The following is an 18,311-nucleotide window of genomic DNA, read 5'->3' as shown; positions in this document are numbered from 1 at the left end:
AATTATATAAGAAGTTGTAATATTTATGCTGTTTACATAGACCGTCGTGTAATTTTCCAACAAAATTGTCAAGCTTCTACACATTATAGTACAAGAATTGTCAACAAAATATTTTAAATTACAATTCAATAACACAATTGTCATACAACATAAAATATTTAATTAAAAATATTATGCTTATAAAATCATCAATCAATTAATTTTAATTAAAACCTAACCAATTTATTAATGAACAGAAATTTTCAATTTATTTAAATTAAATTTGTTGATATTTTAAGAAACATTATTCAAAACCAAAGTGTTACAACATTTTATTAAACAAAAATAATAAATTCACAAAATGTTTTTTCAAAAATTAAGAACAATATTAAATTGTGGTGAATTATTCGTCATAATATTCTGCATAAATGCGATGGGTAACTTGCGGAAAATTACAAATAAATAAATTTTATTTGATTAGGTGAAAATTTATTTTTCAAATATGAAATTTAAAAAAAAACACAAAACCAATCTTTAAAAACTTTTTTATCATTAAAGTTAGGAAAACTTTTTAATCTGTGTTTAAAATAAATCAAATTGAAACATTTTATTTTTTTGTAGCACATCATCTGGAAAATTTGAAATGTTGAAAATTTACAACCCATGCAAAATTAGGGTACGAGAAAGAAAACAAAAACAAAAAAAAATTCAGGAAATTTTTAAGCTGAAAAGCATTTTATTCCTTTTCATTTTTTGGAAATATTTGAAATTATTTTTTCAACATTTTGTTACTTTTCCTTTTTGTTTTTAGATTTTCTCTATTTTTTTGGTGCTTTCACATTCTTTCGGGCTTTTTACAGTTTTGTTTACCATTTCTTTTCATTCTTTTTTTTTTGGTTTTGTTTTTTATTGTGAAGAATTAAAAAGTGAAAAGATTTTGAAATTTTCTTCTAGCGTAACTTACTTTTTTTTTTTAATTTTTGGTTTTTATTTGTTAAAATATTTTTTGTATTTTTGAAATGTTAAAAGAGTTTTTAGGCATCATATACATTTATGTATTATATAAGTAAACGTATGTAATACTTTTGTGTTCTTTTTTTATATATTTAAATAAATATGTTTTTTTTTTTTATTAAATTATTTTTTTTTTGTTTAAATTCACTCCCTTAAAAACCGATTCTTATGTAGGCGATAGAGATACCTTAATTGATAATCATTATCATCATCATTACTGTTATCATTTAATTCGTTATCAGTCATATCAACATTATCTTTTAAATCATTACGTGCTATTAGAGCAGCAGAAGCTGAAATACCATCATCACCAATTCCACCAATTGAGTCACCATTTTCATGTAATTGTGATTGTTGTTGCTGTTGTTGTGGTGATTGTTGTCTTAAAAAGTCAAATATTTTATTATAAGGATGCGATTGTAGACGATTTCTATTGTGTTGTTGTTGTTGTTGTTGCTGTAATTGCTGCTTATTTTGATATTGCTGAGATTTTTGTTGTAACAGTGATGATGTTGATGATGATGGTAAAAACATTGGATATTGCAGAATTTGATGTTGTGACTGCTCTTGTTGCTGCTGTTGTTGTTGTTGTAATTGTTTATGAGCAGTACCACGTTTACCAATATTTTTAAGATATTGACGATTTAATTCAACCTACACAATATATGAAAATAATCAAAAAAAAAATAATATTTTATTAAAAATTATTGTAATGAAATTTTCAAGAATCTTATTTATAATAATTAATTATAAAAGTTTGTATTGTGATGTCTTTAGAAAATTTGAGAAAAAATTTTGAATTAACAATTTAAATATTTTCTTGAATTTCAATAATAATTTTTGTTGCTTCTGTCTTTCTTATTAATAAGGGACTATGCATGTATGTATGTGTATAACAAAAGTTATTTATTACAAATGATATTCTATATAACAAGAAAAATAAAAACAACTTTAGAATTTATTTTTGATTAAAATCTAATTAAATATTTTTCTGAATATTTTTGAAATTTGATGAGCAAAGAATTTGTTTGTTGTTTTGTTTTATTTCTGCTTTAGAAACTGACACGGAATGAATTTGTTTGCTCTATCAAATTTCTGTTTGCTCGTTATTGTCCTATTTAACATTTTGATATCAATTTTTCATTCAAATAATTATTTTCAAAATTATTTTTGATTATAAAAAATTTCATTATAATTTCAAAATAATGTAACAAGGGGGATGTGTATGAGGGGTGTGAGAATATAATGAATGACGTTTTTGAGAAACGTCATATAGCTAAAATTTCAACTTAATTGTTAAAGATTAAATTTTATGTTGATAGGTAAGAAAGTATAGTATGAACTTAGATATTATCAAAGAGTTTTAAGTTTTTGAAATTTTTAAGCATTTTTACTAACACTTCATTGACGTTTCTAATTTTAGCATATTCCAAATAGATCTTCGTGAAAATATAATTTTTCTTGTATATAAACACAATTTTTAGGTCATAACGTTTCAAAATCATAAAATCACTTAAGTTTTCAATAGATAACTGTATTTCTAAAAAAAAACATAAACCGTAGGGAAATGTCACATTGACAAGTTGAAATTTCATACTTAAAATAATTCAACGACTATATTTCTTCACACAAATATCTTAATTTCTCAAAAAAATTATTCTTCAATATGTTATCAAAACGTTTTAAGTTTGGGACTCGTTTTTACAAATTGTTCCGAAATACAAAGGCTCTATGATTATTAAGATCTTTCACTATTAGAAGTTTTAACGCAAAATTAATACAAAAGTATTTCAATTATCAAAAAATTGCTGAAAAACTTCAATTTTTGGGCTCATGCTTAAATTCTAATATGAGTTTATAACTCAGTATAATATGCGTTAATTTAATATTATAACATTCATTATTCTTATAAGACACAAATTAAATGCATAACATATTTCAACTCACAAGTTCTTTATTAAGACTGTTATAATCAGGTATTTAGTGTACTAAACTTAAATTTGGAACGATGTCTATGGAATGAGATGATGCCTCACCTCTTTCCGCCTCAACTCAAATCAATTCGAAAACAAAGTTTCAAATAAAATTTAATGGTTTGTGTAAATCTAATAACATGTTCTAAGAAATAGTTGTTGAGTTCCATTGAACAAATTCCTGAAATTATGCGAAACATGGTTACAATATTAGAACTATATATAAATAGAAGATAGTTTTATAATAATAGTTTAATAATAATTTTTATACTATATTACATGCCTTTCTAGTATACCTATACCCGTAGTAGACAGTTAATATTAAGAAAATAAAAGGATTTCAAAGAGGAAGTTTTGTGTTTCTAGAAATTGACCTTTTCATTACAAATACATACAAAAGTTGACCTTTGATAATAAAATAATCTTTTATATACTTATTTTTTTTTCAAATCATTAGTAATTTACATGATTCATACAAGGGGGCGTCGATATCTTGCAATCAAATTTATATTGTTATATTTTAACTACAGAATTGGACACAATTAATCCGACTTAGGCGTGTTCAGATTGTACAATAGGAGTATTTTAAGTTGCCATATTATTTTTTAAGATACATACGTAATATATACCCATTAATATACATACATAACCCTTTTCATTAATTTATAACAAAATTTTAAATATAATTTTATTTTGTTGACAATCAAACATTTTGTGATTACTGTTATTCTGGTTATTACATAGTTTTTTAATAATATATACGAGTATATGTAACTTTTTTCCATTTTATTTAATAAAAAAATTATAACTGAATCAATGATCCTTAAACATATTTAACTAGAAATAAACACATGTGTGGATATGTTAATGCACAAACATCGGTGCCAGTCTAAATTTAGAAAATTTTTACAGCTTTTGGATATTTTTTCCAATTTGTTTGGTTATTCTTTGCTAATCAATTTCCGGTACGATTTATGTAATTTTTACTTTCTATAAGTCAACAATTTCGATGACAAGAAATGTAGAACTGATAAAAACTTAAAACATTAGAAAGGAAATTGTTGAAATTTCGTTTTCATTATTGTAATTCCGGAATAAGTATAACTCTTTTTCCTTGTTCAATTTAAAGGGAAATATAATCAATTTTGATATGAATTTTAGCATATCTAAAATTGGAACACAATTGCGATTCAAAATTGAATTAAGCTACAACAAGTACAATTGTAAATAAATATTTGTATCAAGAAGAAATGAGTCCTTTTCCACTCTTTTTCTTATGCCATCAGATTCTCAATTTTTAACTGATTTTAATAAGATTAAAAATGTTTTTATTAGATTAAATCTTTTAGAACGCACGATTCGCTACTCTCCAAAACTTCTGTACTCCTCATGTGTCAAAGATCATGGAAAGTTACCCTTCATGTAAATATATTAAGTTATACAAAATTGGATTGTGAGAAATCTACTTCTCCGCAATCATTACCTTCCTCGAAGTTAAAGTCCTACAAAATCTTAAAGTTGTCAATAAGTTTTGATAATTTTTTTGTAACTTTTTCCTTTTATTAACAACTATTTGAATAGCTAATTACGAATATAATGAAACTGTAAGGCACAATTGTTTGTTTTTGCAATATTTTGTTTGTATGTTAATTTTCTTTAACCATTGATATTGAAAATTTATTTAAGAATTTTTGCATATAAATCCCACAATTTCTTAACAAGAGACTACATGCAATATAAATTTTAAGTTTAAGTTGTGATAAAGATAAATTATAAAGCATTGAGGTAAAAATTATATGTTCGGTTAAAAATAAAGGATCTTAATATAATTATGGAAAAATTATGTGAAGTGATAATAATTTGGAACATAATATATTGTCAGATATTGATGTTATGCCACACAAAATATTTGTGAGTTTTTAAGTTCATTGGTTTAGCATAATCATCCGCAATTTGTGCAATATCAATTAAAATATAAGGTTTATACTTTCATGAAAAGGGTTTCATTATAAAAATTCGCATTAGCATGGGACATTTAGTGTATGTTGATAACAACTATACAACATAAGTTTCACTAGTTTAAAATTTTACTGTGGTATTTTAGGTAAAGCAAATGAATTCGTACAATATGTGATTTACATTATTTATCACATATACTCATTTGTCTCTACTTCTAAAATATTGCATTGTTAACACCTTTTCACTTTGTTAATTCAAGCATAAAAATGTGTACTTGTTAAAATTAATAATTTGTTATTTATATTAAACTTCAATGATTTAAAAATACACAGTGAGCTGCAGGTAAACATATACTTTAAAAACCCTCTAATTATAAAGGGTAGGAGTGGAAAAATTATTATGTTTCATTATCTTTAATTCTGAAATTTCATATATTTCCTTTCAGTTCTGCTTTTGTTGACGTGCCATAATTGTATAAAAAATTTGATAAAGTTTTATTCATTTAAATTCCTAAATTCATTTAAATTTGTTCATTATAGCTTCTGGTTGTTCTCCGTCTTACTTACTTCTGAATATTACAATTTAATTTCATCATCAAAACTTGAAGATTATTTGATTGAATATAAACTTCTATGTAAGTATTTCTTACGCATACTTATTTGCTGTGTTCCTACACAAATTTAATATTCCAAACTTTATCAGTCTATTATAAAAGAGTAGCTGAAATTAACTATTCCGGTAGGTGACTTGACATTTTTATTTAAAAAGGAAAATCATTAAAATTGATAGGTTAGTTTTTAATCTTATGCAATAAGATTTTCTTACAACACAATGGTCCATATAAACCATTTTAATCTAGTCCCCATTAAATTAGAGTGCTATTAGTAACATGCCTTACTGGTAATTGTTAGGCACTGAAAAATCTTATAGATCCGTTATACGAAATTTATTGCAACCCTGGAAATTAAAATGACTAACAGTTTTCATACCTTTTCTTAAAATACGGTAATTTCTATTCGACTGATTTGGTATATTAATCTGTTTCAATATATAGGAAACTGTAATAGCTGGTAAAATATTGGAAAAGGTTTGAATGATTTTGGCATAAGTATCAACATTCTGATTTTTAAATTTTGAACTTTAATAACATTTCCGGAACTGTAAAAACACATGTGTATAAAATGTGTAAAAAAAAATTTAAATTCATGTTAAAGTTCTTAAAACATACATGATCACCTGCGATTTTTCGAGGGTAATAAAATGTTCTATATATGTATATACTCTAAACCAAAATTATTATATCATCTTTATTGTTTAGATGTCGTTGAAAAATGATTATCCCATTATATTAATTTTATTTTTTCGTTTTTATTCTTCAACACAATGCCTAGCTATATAAAATTACTTTTATTCCTAAAATTTTTCCTCAAATAATTTTATTCTTGCTTGTTTTCTTTAAAAGAATGAAAATGATTGAATGTCTTGATTTTTGTAGCCTCCAGAAATTTGTAACAATAAATTTCTCTGTTTTTATCTTTAAAACATTTAAGGATCCAATACAGTTTATAACAGGCTGAATAGACAGGTATCTGAACACATTTTATATTTAAAGTGATTGCATATGGCAAATTGAAAAATTTGGTACGGTGGTATAAAAGAATTTTTAAAATAAAATAAAAATATTTGGCGTTTTATGAAAATTTCGTCAGGTTGGAAACATTTCTTATGCACATACACATACAATTTTTTAATCTATTTCATCTTATTTAAAGAATTATATAAATTTGCTTAACAGGTTATAAGCTAATAATAAATTTCTTAGCTTTTAAAATAATCATGATTAAAATTGCTTTTGATCCATAAGTTGCGTGCAATCCTTGCGATTTCTTATATAAAAATTTATTTTCTGTTTCATTCAATTCTTTTTTTTCATTTTGTCTACTTAAGTGTCATACACTTTGGTTATCTTTGAAGTTTTGTAACTTAATTTGATGAATTTTACAACATTATTCCTAATACCGCAAAGTAATCGAAGCTCAAGGATGGTTTGAAAATAAATTTTTTAACAAATTTTTTTATTTACTAAGCAATTTGTGAAGAACTTCAAATTTTCAACGTTAAAACTTGTCATTTCAAATAACTTATAAAACATTAATGTTCTTAAAAATTCCGCTCCATCATAAATTTTTAACATAACCTAATAAGGACTATGAGGTTTTTTCAAAGATTTCCATGTTAAAATTTTGAATTAAAATCTAAATCTTATAGCAGCTCCTGGTTCGTAATCTCCACTTTATTTATAGCACCCGAGGTGTATAACATGTTATACTTTTGTTTCTTTTGCCTCACATTAAATATGACATAAGTTGCTGTAACGCATGTTTATATTTAAGAGTCTTTGCTTTAACATGCTTAATGCTAACAGTCAATGAAGCTTATTCAAACCAAATCAGTAGTTTTTAAATCGATATTTGTGGCCAAAAAGTTTTGAAAAACTGTTGTTTTGCTTAAAATATTTTTTTATTGAAATTATTCCTAGTTATTAAATAACTCCTAATGCATAAATCTCGGAGAAAAACAAAAATTAATAAAGTTTCTCACAGGAAGGTATTATGAAAGCATATAATTTAAAAAAAACAACTGGTCAAAGATTGATTTTTTTCATGAAACGAACTGTTAAGATTTTCATTATCTATAGTTCATACTGAGACTGATAATTCATTTGAAGAGCCATTTAAAAAACTGCCACATGTATTTTTTGCATCTACCGAACTGAAAAACTACATGACCACAAAAAAAGATGGATAGATATAAAAGTAAAACGAAAATAATTTTAAATTTCCCTTATCCTTTTCTTTGTGAATAAGTTCATATAAATTAGGGCACTGTATTTTTTTGCAGATTTTCAGGAATAGTAGCAAAAATATATTAGGCACCTATCTTTCTTTATGTAGGGTGTGATCGTTAGACGCCACAAAAAATTCCATTTCTAGAACATTGTCAGACTATAACTAAAAAAAGGTTTGAGAAGTTTATTCACCTTCTATATTTATTATAGGTGAATAAATTTTTCTTAAAATGTACAAAATAATAACATCCTAAAGAAATAATTGTAAAGGGTATAATCGTAGAAGTTTGTGATAGATGAGCTAAGTTAAATCAAAAGTAAATTTTTCCCCAATATTGTCTACTACGGAAATTAATCCTGAATTTTTGTTTTAGTTTTTAAAAAATTTCTTGAATTTTGAAATTTAACATGAATTATTATAGCTACATTCCTATGCATGCTGACCGATTACAACTTACAGCTCCTTAAATCTAAAAACACTCACGTTAAGACAGATTGGACATTTTGGAATATTTGTAATTACTTGTAGTACATTGAAATTTGCTATTATGAAATTTTAGAGTCACAGAGAACAATGTTACTGGGTGTGAGCTCTTGGAGACGAATTGAATTTTTAAATTTTTTTCTTTGTTTGATATCCTGGTACGTTTTTGAACTTTTTCATAAAAATTTAATATTTTAATAAAAGATCTAATAATCTAGATTGTAATAAAATTAGATTTTAAAGAGGAAGATGTGCAAGTAAAAATGTTTAAATCAGAACGACCACCTTTTCCTCGCAATATTTGAAGGTCATTAAATAATTTTTTGGCTTTTTTCAATCATTAGCAATAAATGATAATAATTTAAATAAGTATTTTATTTTCAGTTGTATTGCAAATAGAAATTCAAGAACGAAATGTTGTGCTTATATTTTAAACACTACTTATTTCGAATTGAAAATCATGTTAAATTAATTTCAAATTAAAAATTGAATTCAAAAAAATTTATTTAATGTTCTTTTCTTTTTAAATCGTTTCTTTAAAAGAAATTTGCCTTTTGTTACAAAATTGTATTAAGAAAATGGAAGGAAATATTTTTCACTTACCTGCTTTGTATTCTCCTTCATTTGTCTTCGAGCTATTTCTAATAAGAGTCTTTGTCTGAGTACATCAATCGGATTTACAATAGATAATGATGGCTTCGTTCGTTTATCTTTTTCCGCAAAATAATCCTACAAAGTAAAAAAGTAAAAAAAATTACATTAAAAGTTTTGGAAAAGAAAATTGTATAAAAATCGTAATGATAAAATAGCCACCCTCTTAGAAATTTAATGTAAAATGAGTACACAAAAATAATTTATATGAAATTCTTTGGAACAATTCCATCTTTTTTATACGTAAATTTGTAATTTAATAAACTTTTGACAAACGTAAAGAAGTATCATGCTTATATAATATGAAAAATTATTATGAAAAAAAAAACAGAAAAAGAACAAGAAAAACAACGAAGACTTAATTTACAACTTTTAAAAATTTTTTTTGTTGTATTCGAAAGATGTCCGAGACTTTTAGTTGAAGTTCGGTTGATTTCATTTTGAATATCTAATTTCTGTAATGATATTTTACACCTTTGATATTTTTAGTGTGTTTTTTCTTATTTGCGTTCATTTCGATTCAAAAGGTATCATGAATGAAGTATTGAGTTTATTCTTCACTCCAAGACAGTAAATTTTGAATTATTATGTGACAAGAAAAAAAAAGGGATGAAATTAACGAATGAATTAAGAATGAACCAAATTTATTGAAATTATGCTAAATACTTATGTGTTAACCACTTATAAACTTATTCAAAATTACAAACTAAATATTTTAAATATGTGCTGTAGAATACTTAAGTGTTTGATCCACAAGAACAATATCCTGTGCCTTTTATTCTTCAGATTGTAGATTGTAGATTGCAGAATGGGGTGATGATGCACTGTGACTTAAAAAGTCTATTGCGTCCCCACGCGCACCCCGTCGAGGCCAACATTTTCAATGAACTCGAAAAACTGTTTCGGGAAAATATCCCAAAATGAAATAATCAACAGAAAGGGCCCCCTCTCTATCAGCCGAAATATTCTGTTATGGACCAACGTTCCACGCTTTTGGAGAAGGCGCATAGAGCCTCCCTCCCCTTCCACACAATACCTGTAATATCCGTGACTTCCCAAGCCTAATTTGCTTAGGCATTTCTTAAACCAGCAATTTCAACACTCCCGTTTTAATTTCCCAAAAGCCGCTGTCCCGGCTGTAATTGCCCCGCTTGCAGAAAAACGATCCGATAAAGCGTGTATTTCCGCCTGAAAGATACTTGGGTACATCACTATAGGTTCGAAGTATTTAGCCCTTGGCCCAAATACACCACCATCCGTACCGAAATGCGTCGATGTACCAACTAATGATGTGGCTTCCCATCGGATAGGTAAACAACTCCCTTCCAAATCATTCTGTCATTCAGCTTTATGGTAATGTTTTTCGCAAGGCGGTACTTCCTAATCATCTTATCCCTCGGCAAGCATAACAGCGGTGGCTTTTACGCTATTTGCGTACTGAAATTGTTGCTCATACTAAGCATTTATCATTTCACAAAAAAAAAAAACATCATTAGTCTTTCCATTTATCATAAAATTGAAAAATATAGCTATAACATCGTTTTAAATATGTAGCTCTTAATTTATAATTCAGCAAATGACTAAAGATAAAAGATGGGAATAGTTTCCGGATATAGTATAGTAATAATAAGTTGAAACTCGTGTCATCTTTTGATTCTTACAACTGTTAGTTAATAGCTTGATGAATTGGTATTTATGAATTATTTAATCAACCACGTATAAGAGCACAGAATATCACGAATCAAGCATATACGCATAAAGAATCATAATAATAGTTTATGAAGAATTAATCCTTAGAATCTTCATCTGAGTTAATGATAATTTTCTGTGTTTCAAATTGAAAAACAAAATTTTTTGCATTTTTGGTTTTGATTAGTCTGTTTAAAATGATTGATTGTTGTTGTTCCTCACTTCTGATTGTTGTTAAAAAATTTTTCTTATTTACTTTTAATTAGCAATTACGGAAGTTAATTGGTTTTCAAAAATTCCATCACATTTTTACTCAAAGTTAATAACTAAATACAATAATAAATAACGAGATGTGAATAAAAGGAAGTCAAAAAATTACAGAATTTTAATTTCTTCAATTTTTTTTTGAAATGGGGAAAAAGTTTTTATATTAATTTGTATTAAATTACTCAAGGATCTTCACTTTATTTGAAGTGAAATAACACCCATTTTGTATGTATAAACAGAAATATTGAAAACATAAGATCTTTTTGAAATGTACGAACCTTTTCCTAAATAAATTAATTAGGCAAATATACTAAGCCTTGGTAAATAGGAAAATTAAGAATTTTCTATTTCATATGAACAAATAAGAACGAGGATGTTTTATTGAAAAAGTACATTAAAATCTTGTATAATTTGAAATTTTGATTTTTATGAAATACTCGTACAAATACAATATACATTTGATAATATTCAGAAATGACAACAGAAGAAGAATTGGGTACATTTGCTACTAAAATGCTGAATGTAATTCTGATCATAAGATTATTTTTGATAAAGCAACAAATTTTCAAACTATTGTTGTGGAATCCTAAACACGGAAAGAAAATACGTAAGATTTGTAGGTTTTAATGTTTATTGTGAATGTGTGTGTTGTACACTTTTAATAAGGGAATAAAATATGAAAAATACATATTTTATGTACATACATATAATTTGTTATTTTTCAAACACGGTTCCCGATTACATAGAGAAAAAACAATTTGTAATGCAATTAAATTTTCAAATACGGGCTTCGTCATATAATTTTCAATGAATTCACAATTTCATTTGCAACTATTTATATGCAATGAATAATTTTTTACATCTATTCCTTTAAACATTTTTCATTCTACCTAAAATTCACAAAAATTTTGAATGTTTATCTTCTTGAAATGCCACCATATTAAATTATAATATGTTGACATTATTACGCCGAATGTAGTATTCCTACTGTAATAAAAATTTTATAAACTTATTATTACAGGAGGAATATTTTATATCTTGACATTTTTTAGAACATACTAGAAAATCACTGTTATAATTGAACTTTATGGTGGAATATAAAAATTTTAATATCTTTGTAATGCTTTATTACATTCTTATGTATCCTTGAAGACATCCTTAAAGATCTTTATAAAAAGAAATATATAAAATTACGTGTTCGTCTTTTTATTTATTTCTTTTACGCATTCAGGTTTTTGTGTATGATTTTGCGTTTTCAGTCTTAAAATTATTCGCTAATAATAAAATCCAAGAATATGACGTTAAAATCAATTTGGATAAATTTTATTATTAAAAATTTTTTCAATAACTTATTAAATAATCTTAAAAAATATTGTTGGTATGTATTTTTGTTTTAGTCATCGAATAAAAGAAATCTGCAGTGTTTAATAAAAACTTCGAACCTTTGCTAGTAAATATTTTCTGAATTTCCAAAACTTACAAATATGAAATAAAATAGACGACAAACTTATAAGTGTCGTGAGCAGTCTATTATGCCCATATGAAATATTTGGCAAACAAGGTTGGGTTATTTTTCATTGGCAGATTTGTGACTTAAATGTTATATATTGTTTGTGTTGTTCCGTCATTGCAGTCAGAACTTTACTGTGTAATAACGAATAACGAATTATTATAAATTTAAGAAATTTTATTTCATAGGTTTTCTCTTGTTTCCTAATGATCTTTTCTATATTTTTCCTTTAAATTAATATATTAGAAGTATCCCCGTTTTCTTGCCATTTAACCACATTTTTACGATTTATGTGATAGCGTAAAGCTCTTTTCCTCCTTATACATATGTAACAGATCACATAAAATAAAAATAATGTGACTATGGAGTAAGATACATACATATATTAAAACCTTGTAACATTAACTCAAAGTTTAATATAATTATGTGGTCCTTACATAGTTTTTAAATAATCGTAAAATAAATTGTAATTTAAAAAGGAATTTTCTTTACTTTTGTATATTTCCAAAAAATTTTTGAAAAATTTAATAATTTCAATCTGCTTGTCATCTTTTAAAAGGTTGAGATAGAAAGTGAATTACTTAGAAAATTTTCAGCCATCACGGCTCTTTCTAAGTTTTAATTCCTTCCAAGTGTTAAAATATCAATTTTTTCAGACAAATTGTGCTAAAACCACAAAAAATTTTTGAATTTCGCAAACTAAAAGAGTTTTCAACTTTTCTTTTCTATCCAAAAAAAAGTTGAAAAAAAAATGCCAAAAGCTATGAAATTGAAATTTTTCCGTTAGTGTTATTCCAAACCGGCATTTTTTAACTCATTTCTCTTTCGCACCATATCAGTTCTGATTCAAAACGAGAAAAAATAAAGTTGACCGTGTCAACTCTGTGATACCCGTACGAATTTGTTACTCTATGTGCGAGTAAATATGCCATAGCTGACTATGGGATAGATTATGACTTTAAGTTGCCGTATTACCATATTAATTTATGCAAAATTTCAGTACAATGTGTTTTTCAAAATACTGGTTGTGACAAACTACTATTGAAGTTGTATGGCAGCTACCAGAAAGAGCCAAGAAATTTTAGCGAATTTTATCAAGCACATCGGCACTACTAATATATTCGCTTGTGTGAAATTTCAATACCACAGCTTTTATAGTTTCTGAGATATAAACGAATAGATTTCGAAGTTTTATGATAGCTACCCGAACCAGTACCCCGATCATATTCAATTTGAATAGGGTTCTGTCATTTACCTCGAACATACGCTCGTGCGGGTATAAAAATATCAACCTTTGTAAATATATAATTGAGATAACGTACTTTTGTTTGGCAATTTATGTTTGAAAAAATTATTGTTCTCTTAATCCAATTTCTTCCAAAAATTGCTCAACAATAAATATTTGGTTGTAAGTATATAATTTTAATGTAATTTATAATTCATATTATCAAAGTGAAATATGCTACTTTATAAACCATCAATTTGAAAGGCTTTTAATATTTTGTGCTTGTCATTAAAGTTATTTTGTTTCCCTCATTTTAGTTAACATGATCATTTGCAAAATTGGAGAATACGTACGTAATTAAATTTTTGTTTAATATTGACCTAAACTTACTAAAAAAATATTTTGGAAATTAATGAAAAGTCATAATGATTAATGAATTCTTTCGTTAAATGGAAATGATACAAACATTTATGTTAATTGTAAATAACTTAACAATGTTTATATATACAGTTTAGGAACTTTACTAGCGTACGTCTAAATGATATTTAATGATAGAGATACAGGAGATAGTATAAATTAGAAAGATTAGTTTTAATTAACCAAGTATGAAGTTTCGACAAAAACAATTTTGCGTAATTATAAGTGTATTTAACTTTATATTTTATGTATAATTATGTAAAACACAGAGTAGAATATGATATGCGTGGGTGGGTGTATAGAACTATATATGTACATATATAGGTAAAAAATATAATAATAATAAATAATTTGTTAATTTTACAAATTTGCTATTCTGAACTTTTTATTTTTTGTTTGTATATTTTAGGGTTTGAAATCCTGATATTTTTCAAACAATTAAGTTTATAATCTTTGACAAAATTTGAAACACAAAAATTATAGTTAAGAAAACTTTTACTTAAAATATTACACTGAAACTTTGCGTTTTAAGAAATAAAATAAAAATATATTTAAGCAAAATTTAAAAATAAATTTAGGATGCCGCACTTTTAAATAAGAAAAGATAACATTCATTTCGAATAGAGATCAATTAAAGGAAATGTAAAATTAACACAACCAATTAATTTTTAATTGTATTTTAAAATTTCAATAATAAAGTGTTCATCAGAAAATATTAATAAAATAAATGTTCTTTAAACATAACGTTCTCGCCTGACTTCAAATAATAAAATTTTATCCCTTTTATCTTTGAATAAAGTTCCTTTCATTCATTAAGTTTAACACCAGTTGAATAAACTGCAAATATTCCAAGTGTTAAACTTTTTAATTTAAAGCGATCTTACTTCTATGTTTATGTAATTAAAATTTTAAATTCAAGTAAATTTTTAAAAATCATTCAATTGGAACCAATTACATATTTTGTTTCAATTAACTGACTAACTAGGAAACTTGATGTTAAAAGTCATAAAAATAAGAATTACTTTCATTCATTCATAATATACATTCGACATTATCTTTAAATATTTGAAAATTAGGACCAATATAAAAAAAACCAAAAATATTTTAAGATTTTTTAAAAATTATCAAATTATTCGCTTTAAGTTCTATAAAATACGTAAACTGTTTTTGCATATAACATAAAAGAATTAAGCTAAGCCGTAATTTTAAAGGCGTAAGCACATGTGTATACATATGTACATACTCCCATACCTCAATCATTTATATATCATTTTATATGATGGTAAATAGATTTTATTAGATTGCCTGCAAATAAAATCCATAGTATAAATAATACACGAGCACGAGCATATAATATGAAACATACTTTAAATACATGATAAATACATTATGAGACAAATTTCCTTTAAGGATATGTAAACATTTTCAAAATTAACACTTAATGAACATTTATTATACGTATTGTTAATGATCAAACTGAATTTATGTAATGAAAATATATAGTAAAAAAGAAAAATCACTTGTATTTAACTTGATGATGTTGATAATGATCTAAGGATATTTAAGAACATTAAAATTAATTCGTATATCACCATAACATATTAATGACATGAGTCTTTAAGAATTTTATAGAAATATCTAAATAAAAATAGCAAGCACGAGCATAATGGGATTGGTTTCAATAATTTTTATTAAACTAAATATTATTAGAGTAATTTAAGACATAAGAATATAAAATTTAAACTTAATAAATTTTAAAAGAGAATTTTTAAATAAAAATTAAATTTTTATTGAATTTACGATTTTATAAAAATATTTCGAAAAACAATAGTTTCCCATCAGAAAAGAAAACTAATTTTTCATGATTTTTAATTAATGAAAATATTTTTTTATAAGCCTAATAAATATTATGTGTCTTATGTCATATATGACGCACAGAATCATTAATATTAATACCGGCTTACGTAACACCATAAATATTAATAATTTTTTTTTATAACCTATTAAGTTAAAAAGTTTATTATGCATGTATAAAAAATATTATTTAGAAAATAATCGAGTAACGAGTATGGCCCTTGCTAATTCAACAATGAAATTTATATTTATTTCGTATAAAAGTGAAGAATCAACAGTTGTTTGGTAATTTTTAAAATTATTACAGATATTTCGTAATTTTACGCTGAATTGATAATGAAAAAAATAATATTTATAGATTGAAAAAGTTAATCTATTATTTGATTTGATATTAAATTAAATTTAAGTATGAAATCATCAATGATAATTATTCTTATATGGATTTTTGTCACCACAATAAAATTAATATGGTTACTTTTCAAGGCCAAAATAGCATATTCCACTATTTATATAGATTGGCCATTCTTCTCAATGATTTTTAATAAACTGTATTGTCGTAGTTCGTTATGATTGTTTAAAAGTAATCTGCAACAATTCGCTTTACTCCCTTATACACAATTTAAATTCAATTAATGTTATAAGGATTTTAGCATTTACTTAATTTTTCAAGAACTTTATAAAAAGGATTCATATAAATTTGTTTATTTTTCAATTATGTAATAACAAGAAAATGAATTTTATAAAACCCTACAGGCGAAAAGCTATCTTTCGACTCTTGTCAGTATAGAACTAAGAAATTAATATTATAAAGTTTCACAAAATAAAACTCTTGTTTAAATAAAAACGAAATGTCCTGCTATCGACATGCTTTTCTGAATCTGACGGTAAAAATCTCAAGAAGTTTATTTTCACTTCAATTGATAATAGGCAAAATAAGAATTTAGACTGATATTTTTTAAAATTTTTCAATAATTATTTAAAACTAATCAATTAAGAAATAATTTATGTACATATTTAACATATAAAAATATACTCAATCAAACCTAGGTTTTGTTAAGTAGCTCATTTAATTTCGATAAATTGGGCATGAAAGACTCTTTGAACATGAAAATTACATAGTTGGAAAATTTGGACATTATTACATACAGAAGTAATTTTAGGTTTCATCGAGAAAAAATTTTCTTTTACCTTTGACGTTAATTATAGAGAAATAGAGAGCTACACAAAAGCTTTGTTCCAGACTTTTAATTGAGATCTAAACTTGCTTGTGAAATTTCATCTTTTTCATCTCAATTCATCTCAATCTTTAATACACATATTTTTTTTGCATTTTAGAATTATGCAAATAAAAAAAAGGAAGGCCAAGCGTGTATATTCAACTATTTAGAATTTTCAAATGTACAATCTGAATCCTTTCTAATAACATCCTTAATTTTAAGTTACAATTAAGTTAACATCTTTACACAAATTTAATTTCCAACTTTCTTGACATTTGATATAAAAAACAATTTTAAATTTAAATGTTTTCTATAGCATTAATAATCTCAAATTACTTGATTATCTTCTCTTGTATGCTTTTGTAATGTCTTCAAAATTTGAAAAAGGATTATATGAACCTATACATACATATGTATATTGTGGCATTTACTTAAAACGGACATCTGATTATGTATTAGGAAATGAAGCATAAATTAAAAATATTGATTGTAAGTAATTACATATTTATTATTTTATATTATGAAAAATAAGAATTTTAAAAAAGTTCAAGGAAAATTCAATTTTTAAAATTTAAATTTTAAATGTACTGTAAATATATACATATATACATATAGAGATATGGTATTTATTATACATGCATATGTTCGTGATAATGTGTTTATAAATTAAATTAGATTAAATCCTTTCCTAGCATAAGTTTTTAATTTAGAATTTCATATAAAGTTTATTTAGAAGTCGGTCGTTGGGTTATTAATAAAATTAATGTCTGGGATAGCATTATACGAAATGTTGTAAAAATTGTATGTTTATAAAAAGTTTTACAATACATACAAATGTATATACATATACATAATTTACATATGTAAATTTTTAAATAAAAATTATTTTTTGTTGAAATATAGATTTAATACAAGAAAAGGATTCGATAATTAAAAATGATTTTCCTATTTATTGCATTCTTTATATAACCTTACTAAAAATGTAATTCAAGATATTTTTTTTAAAAAATGATTTTGATATATTTGATCACCACATATGAAAAACTTGAGGTCTGTGGAATCTAATCAAAATTTTTAAGGGATTATAAAATTGAATTATATTTGGTAAATTTTTTATTGTAATGAAGATTGAAATTTTAGAATGGGTAAGCACGGTATAAAAATTTATTGCTGTTTATGATGTGAAAATTTGGAAAAAGTGACATTTTAATTAAGATTTTTCAA

At 24.9% G+C, this 18,311-nt stretch overlaps 1 protein-coding gene across 1 annotated transcript in view; it reads right to left on the bottom strand.

Moving 5' to 3' along the window:
• Positions 1-433: 433 nt before the first annotated feature.
• LOC129609735 (putative mediator of RNA polymerase II transcription subunit 26) overlaps positions 434-18,311 on the bottom strand; it is a 68,767-nt gene continuing 50,889 nt past the window's right edge. The window contains exons 3-4 of the mRNA XM_055521846.1: positions 8,861-8,986; positions 434-1,647 (exon numbers count right to left, since the gene is read on the bottom strand). Of these exons, the coding sequence (XP_055377821.1) occupies positions 1,138-1,647; positions 8,861-8,986 (636 nt within the window). The 3' untranslated portion in view covers positions 434-1,137. The remainder of the gene's footprint in view (positions 1,648-8,860; positions 8,987-18,311) is intronic.

This window comes from Condylostylus longicornis, unplaced genomic scaffold, assembly GCF_029603195.1.
Source record: "Condylostylus longicornis isolate FDR11 unplaced genomic scaffold, ASM2960319v2 ptg000040l, whole genome shotgun sequence".
Taxonomy (NCBI): Eukaryota; Metazoa; Arthropoda; class Insecta; order Diptera; family Dolichopodidae; genus Condylostylus; species Condylostylus longicornis.
The sequence above is the reverse complement of the archived record's forward strand: the minus strand, read 5'-3'. Positions and strand labels throughout refer to the sequence as shown.